This window comes from Pyxicephalus adspersus, chromosome 5, assembly GCF_032062135.1.
Source record: "Pyxicephalus adspersus chromosome 5, UCB_Pads_2.0, whole genome shotgun sequence".
Classification (NCBI taxonomy): domain Eukaryota; kingdom Metazoa; phylum Chordata; class Amphibia; order Anura; family Pyxicephalidae; genus Pyxicephalus; species Pyxicephalus adspersus.
Window position 1 is genome coordinate 133,515,124 of NC_092862.1, and position 7,872 is coordinate 133,522,995.

A 7,872-nucleotide genomic window follows, 5' to 3' on the forward strand; every position below is an offset into this window, starting at 1 on the left:
AACTGTCAAGTGATTTTGGATGGAATGGCTCATTAATGGTGTCTGCTATTTGTGTAATTTACAATTTTTTACAAAATTAGTGTGACAGGCAGGGAACAGGTGTGTGGACGGAATCTCTTTTCATTCCATAAAACAGACACAGTCTGCAATTTGCAGGACTAGGAAAAACCACCACTACTTTGGCTTTTTTGAGCCCCTGGGTACACTTTAATAATATATTTTTCTCTAATAGGTTGCGGTGGTTACATCCATGCAGATAGCGGTGACATCAAATCCCCAGGCTGGCCTCTAAACTTCCCTCTAAATAGTAGATGTACGTGGACAATCCAGACTCATGAGAGCAGCCATTTAGAACTGACGTTCAGTGAGAACTTCAACATTCCTGACAGCAGTGGGCAATGCGAAAGAAGCTTTTTAAAGGTGGGAGAAGACAAATACAATACACAAGTACAATAATAATTGTATCCAATATGTGTTCAGACCAGCGCCTATATAGAATGCTTTTTACTTTCAATTCCAATTATCTTCTAAATTGTCATTTCTTTATTTCAATTGAAATTTCAACTTTCAGCAATGATTAAAAACGATTCGACTTGACCACTAATTTACTAATTCTAAGCAGTTGGAATCTTCCTTCCTACTAAAATCTTTTTCTGGCTCCAAAGTACTACAGTATTTAGTCTTTCTCCACCTTTTATAGTAAAGCATGTATTCTGCCTGGAACGTTATTAAAATTGAAGATAAAAGTGAATGATAAAGAGATATTGACAAAAAGGTAACTACCAGGCATCTGCAAATACGCTCAGCTTCCCAATTCCAGCCATGGCTGATTCACTTGCACGGCTGCCCCTTACTACCTCTTACACATTCCAATGGTCCAGTAAGGCTGGCCATCATAGAGATGGACCAATAGTAATGTGCGTCAAGGCTTAGAAAGTTTGACTACCTATAAATGTCTGACTACCTGTAAATGTCAGAATAGACACCCTAGATGTCTGCACTTTATACCGGAAGAAACTTTCTCCCATTTTCATCAATGCCAAAGTCTCTTTAGGGCCATTAAAGAAAAATAAGATTTTTTTTTTCGCTTTGGTCAGATATTGTTGAGATTATTCATCAACTAGACATTTTAGCCCACATTCTCCACCTGTTGGCATGTTCCTTGCCCTACATCACTGCTGCCCAGTGTGCCATCATCTGTACACATACAGATATGGAGTCATTAGAGGCATCATATTGCCCTCTCTGTACGTGCTGGAATACACAAATGGTGATATCTCCACAGAATGCTTACCATCATACAGTCATCGGTTATTTAGCCTGCTATATTCACCCAGTTACCAGATCTGAGTGAATGTGATCTTCAGTAGGCATGTTCCCAAGACAACACAAAAATTACAAAATATTTTCCCAATGTAAGCTGTGGGCATAATTTACAGGAGAAACATCCACATAGTAGTGCATGACAAGTGATTATGTTTCAAAAGTATCCTTTGCTGCATGATTCATGACTTATAGTTGTCATGCCAGAATGTAACTTGTAAATGTCATTGTTCTAGAAAGAACCAGAAATATTCTTTAGTGGGGTTTTTCTCAATTTTTTTTCAGAAAAGACTGGTTTTATGTAACCAACATGCATTTATTCTTATATTTCTTGACTCATGTTGCTCATTCATTTATCAGATGAAAAGCTGCTTTTAGACAAATTGGCAAACATAGGAAAACATGGCAAACAAAATAGTTCAGAAACCTTTTTACGGCCTTGTTTGGGTGGCTGTGGCCATGATCGCAATGTGTGGCATTGACCTGAGACTGTAGCACTCTAATGGACAGGAAATTTTATGAAAGTCTGTTCACGTTTTTTAATGTTATTTAGGATTAACAAATCCTATATGATACAGAAAAGTGAACTTTATGTATATCATAAACCTTTGATTGTTATCAGACAGGTCCTTTATTGTAGGGGGGATAGACCCTTACCTGTTTAATTACAATAAAAAAATACAATTTAAAATACACTCACCTGTCCCTATTCCATAGTGGGTGCCACCATCTTCTTTTTTTCTCCATTTTTTCTCCATTTCTCCATTTCATGGCCCTCTTCAGTCTTGATTGGTTGGACCAAGATACTGTAACTCCCATACAGATATGTGAAAGTTCATTCATTCCCGGTAGTGTGCATTTTTTTCAAAGAAAGACAGTGATCAGGCAGATAAGTATGTTTTTTTTTTGCCTGTCCCTTTCTACAATAAAGACCTGCCCCATCACAAATTTTCAAAGTGGTACTTTAATTCCAGGTAAAATAGTATTTAATAATAAATCATTAAATACATTTTTTTTTAAATTCAAGCAATGTAAGTACCTGAATTTGACTTGTACCAGCCTATTGTGGTCCCTATAAAAAATAATGATATGCAATGTTAATAAATCATTATTTTAGAATTAGGATTAGTGACGTTAATTTTTTGTGATATGTTTGCAAAATGTGTTATATGAAAATTATTATCAACTTTTCAGGTTTATTTTAAAGCTCCTGAACATGGTATTGTCAACAAAACTTCAATAGGGAAGGGGATCTCAAAGGAACTTGTACGAATGTAAAAAAAGAATAAATGATAGTCAGGAAAACATGATTCATGAGTTGATTGCAAAGCCCATTACCATAGAATTGTCACCAAAACTGCTGAATAGATCAGAGGGACCTACAGTGAGATGTTCTTAGGTTTTGAAATTATCCTTTAGTGTTATGGCGGCATAAAACTAAATTTTACAGAAAACAACATTTTTAAAATCTTTCCTGCCCCCCACCCCAGAAATGTTGTTGCCAATAACAAGTTTTACAAAATATGTAAATTTGCTTCATGACAAAACTTTGTACCTTTTTGCACACATTTCTCCAATCACAAAAATACGATTTGCATGGTGAAGGACAAACAATATCATCAAAGTCCCTAAATATGATTAAAATTTTCATTTTCTAATACAAGTTTCAGCCGGATTTATTTGCTATGGTTGTATTGAATCAGCAATGCTTATGTAAGATATTCTGTTTAATGAACACAGCTTTTTTGTGCTGGTCAGGTTTGGAGTGGTTCTGCAGAGACTGAAGAGTACCTGTTATTATCAGCCTGTATGAATTCCACCCCGGGTCCTGTTGTCTCCCCAGGAAATATTATTAAATTAACTTTCCAGTCACAAGATATCCCTGGCAATGGTTTCTTAGCCAGCTTCACCAGCAGTAAGTATAGTAGTGTCTAAGAAATGATTACATATCACTGTTACTGTACCATATCTTATAAAAACAATGCCCTGGTGTCTTAAAAATGGAAACCCAAGTACAAAAATGTAACATGGTGCACCTTACATGTCTTTAATTTGTTGGCTACAAAACTTTTCCTTCTCAGTCTTTTTTGCCTGGTAATCCTACCAGTAATGCACTACTTTTTACAAGGTGACAACACCAACTTTATTGGACTTGATTTATTAAAATTCTCCAAGACTGGAAAAGATAGACTATCATGATAGAACCTGGGGATATAAAAAACCTGGAATGGATTTCTTAAAAATCATTTGCTTTTAGGTGCAAATGTTTTCAGTTCTGGACTAAATACATTCCAAGATCTTTCATTGATGGATCACCCAGGTTCTTTCATGATAGTCTATCTTCTTCAGTCCTGGAGAGCTTTATAAATCAGGTCCTACATGTTGCATCTTCCCTGCGACAGCAGTTCACTGGTATGAGAAAGTATATAAAGTAAATATAAAGTATAGCTCTAAGACATGGGATATACCACAATGTGACAGCACATGACATTCCAAGGACCTGCAAGCCTACATTCTGCAAAGTATCCTGGTCCTGACATGCATAGTTAACGTATTATGTGAAATTTACATTTCAAAATGTGTGTATATATATATATATATATATATATACACACAGTAAGGTCCATAAATATTTGGACAGTGACAACTTTTTTCTAATTTTGGTTCTGTACATTACCACCAATAATTTTAAATGAAACAACTCAGATGCAGTTGAACTGCAGACTTTCAGCTTTACTTCAGTAGGTTGAACAAAAAGATTGCAAAAATTTGAGGAACTAAAGCCTTTTTTTTACACAATCACTTCATTTCAGGGGCTCAAAAGTAATTTGACAATTGACTCAATGGCATTTTCATAGGCTGGTGGGGGCAATTCCTTTGTTATGTCATTATCAATATATGTGTATATATTGGTAGTCCCCGGGTTAAAAACATCCAACATATGGACGACTCCTAGACACAAACGGAGTTTCCCTGCTCCTTCTGTGCAGGTCGGAGGCTGAATGGGGGGGCAGTTTGCATGACTTCAAGAAATCTTTTGCTAAACACATTTGAAGTTGTGGGTGACCTTAAGGACTGATGTCTTTCTGCAGCCTCTTGTAACTTTTTAATGACCAAGACAAACTCTGAAGATGTTTTTTTTTGCATATCAAAGCACAGCTTGCTCCAAAATATTATGAGTGTCTAGGCTCCATAAAGTTTTTTGAGATTTTGTGATTAGCTGCCTAATATTATGTTGAGACAAACATCTGTCCTAATTGCATTTAATAAAATAATATACCTGTTCGCACTTACATTCAAATTCAACTTAAGAACAAACCTACAGTCCTTATTTCGTATGTAACCTGGGGACTACCTGTATATATGAAATGATTTCCTATATAATGTTTATAAAATTTGTTTTTACCTATTTAACATCCCCTGCCGGTATTCCCCAGTGTGGCTCAGCCTTTATTTTCAGTGCCAAAAGCGGTAACCCCGAGCCACACTCGGAGTTTTAAAGTCCTACCTGGCTCCCAGGTTCCAGGCGCGTCCTCCAGCAGTGCCCGCAGCATCCTTCAGAAATACCGGCGACATCTTCCAGTGATGCCTGGCATCTGCTTTCCCTGGCGATGTCCGGCCGGCATCTACGTTACCGGCGTGTGAACATTGGGGGCGAGAGGCCAGGGGAAGCAGATGCCAGTCAGGCATCTGCTTGCGAGCCTTTGGCTGGAGGGCAAGACCGTGGGGCTGGTAGGTGGGACCAGGCAGGAAATGTAAAATAATGATTATTATAAATGTACCGCTTTTACATTTAAAAATACTCATAGTGCCAGGGAGATTAAATGTAATGCAGTGTTAGTATAGTACAGAGGGTGCAGGACACACAGGGTTATTTAGTAGGAGAACTCAACAATGGCTGCTTGCTTTCTGCCTATCCCTGGTTAACTGAAACTCCAGCGAGAAGAAAGGGAAGGCGTGTCTCCCATGTGACTTATCAGTTAGGTGTGGGATGTGACTAGCATCAAATTACATTCACAGAAAATTAGTACAATGACTAATTGTGAGTCATATTGTGTTTTCTTTACTTGCAGGATGCGGTGCTAACTTTACCAAGCCTAGTGGTCGCATTGTTTCCCCAAACTACCCAGACAGATATGACAACAATTTGAAATGCAACTACACAATCCAGGCTGATGACGCAATGTTCGTTGTGCTGACCTATCTCAGCTTTGAAGTGGAAAGTGAGTGTCATTTATTTATATTAATATTATTATTATTATTATTATTAGTAATAAACATGATTTGTATAGCGCCAACATATTACACAGCGCTGTACATTAAGAAGGGGTTGCAAATGACAGACAAATACAGACAGTGACACAGGAGGAGGAGAGGACCCTGCCCCGAAGAGCTTACAATCTAGGAGTTGGGGGAATTTACACACAGTAAGAGAGGAGATATATAATGTGACAATTAGTGAAAATCCAAATTACATGATTAAAGTTCATCTGAAATACAATATTCCTTATTTTAAAAATTTGTCACAGCAGCAGACAGCAAATTAGAATCAACTTCCATCATCTTGCCATGATATTATATTTCTAGGAATAGCCAAATTCGTTTCAAGAATTTGATGTTTGGTCTACATGCATATCTTGTTATTATATCTTTTCAAATGTTTATTATTTTATTATTATGCATTTTTTTATTTATTTCAGCTACCTTCTCCTGCACAAAGGATAGTGTTATTGTGTACAGTGGAGCGCCCTCTACAGGAAAACCTTTGCAAACAGCATGTGATATTTCACAAGCTGTGCCAGTCAGCAGCAAAGGGACAATGTCCATTATGTTCACCACTGATTCCAATATCAACATGCATGGATTTGTGGCAAGCTACAGGGTGATCCGTAAGTATTTACTGCGCCTTGCTTTATATTGTCCCAGAGGATTTCACTGCCAACCCAGTGTAGGTTGAGCAATCAATGCAAGGTCATTTTCCTATTTAATGTACAGTGCTGCATAATATGTTGGCGCCATATAAATCCTGTTTATTGTTATTATTATTATTATTATTATTATTAATAATAATAATAATAATAATAATAATAATCATTTTTAATCTTTTTTTGCATTTTAAGACCAAAAGCAATATATATATAGTAGGGGGATCAGTAAAGATCAGTCATCAGTTCTGGAGTTCTGGCTGGAACTCTATGATAATATACATTACCTACAATTAAAATCTTAAACATTAAAATATTGTAATATGGTGGTCACTTTATAACTAATCTAATTGGTAGTATTGCCACATCCACAAACAACTCTAAAAAGAACAGGTCTTTTAGGCAATAATTGTGTATACCATATATTATCTGAGCCAACTAGTATTTAAAATAACAATAACAAATTTTATTATACATAAATAAAAACTTTGCGCCATTTATATAGAATTTTCAATCCAACTTGAATTGGTAACAAAACAATCAGTCTCAAATAACATATAAAATCGGTAGACAACTCAACGCGTTTCGCAAATTTGATTTGCTTCTTCAGGAGGTATTTTTCAGACCGTGACAAATTGGCTAATCCCATTCACATATTTTTTCTTCAAATCTGGCACAGCGGAATATATAGAGATGGCAGCAGAGGAAATCACCTATCACACAGGCTTATTTCAAAGATATGCCCATATAATCACATCTCAGCCCTCCAAAACAAGAGAAAGTTAAACTTATTAACTTATCACTTAAACTTATACTTATTGTACTTGTCCTAATATATATAATGTCTGACCAGGTCTGTTACAGTACACTGGACTGAACATTTTGGTAAGACTACACAGGACTCTCTATCGAACTCAATGTTTAATACTAAGACTTCATCTAAGCTTAAAAGAAAAAGTGTGACAAAGTTTGGACATATAAGTGTTTTCATATTCTATTCTTATCAAGTAAATCAATTCTCAACAAGTAAAACATGAAAAGCACTGTGAAACAATTCATCCTCATTGTTAAGTAACCTAAATTTTACAATATATTGGAGATACATAAAATTAGGGGCCATGCAAGCATATAATCCCTTCATCCAAATGCATATACCTAACCTATGCTATTTAAGTAATTCTAGAAATTTTATGCAAATTGCCTGAAAATTAATTTCAGCCCTATAAAACACTGATACTTTGGAAATTAGCATGAAACATTATTATATTTTTGGCCATTTCATTTTGACCCATAATGATTCTAGACACTGCAAAATGTAAAAGATCAAAGTAAAACTTGTTTTTTAACCTTGCAATAAAACAGAAGGTGCTTGATATATATCTAATAATTTCCATACGATCTAGCATGGTGTTTCCAAGCAGGGTTCCTCCAGATGTTGCTAGGGGTTCCTGTGAAATCTGTGCCTCTCAGGTCAGTTTAAGTGACGCCAATGACCTTTTTGGCTATCTATAAAGGTGACATTCTTCCCACTGGCCAGCAATGTAAGAGGCATTCTTCCCACTGCCCACCACAATAATTTACTGTGAGCTCGGGATATAGTAAATATATTAGGGGTTCCCTGGGG

General features: G+C 36.2%; 1 protein-coding gene across 1 annotated transcript in view; it reads left to right on the forward strand.

Annotated features, from left to right (window-relative positions):
- Window positions 1-7,872, forward strand: part of CUBN (cubilin) — a gene marked incomplete in the record, with an annotated part of 126,605 nt that overhangs the window by 101,955 nt on the left and 16,778 nt on the right. The window contains 4 exon segments of the mRNA XM_072412780.1: window positions 233-420; window positions 3,082-3,238; window positions 5,397-5,546; window positions 6,024-6,212. Coding sequence (XP_072268881.1) covers window positions 233-420; window positions 3,082-3,238; window positions 5,397-5,546; window positions 6,024-6,212 — 684 coding nt within the window.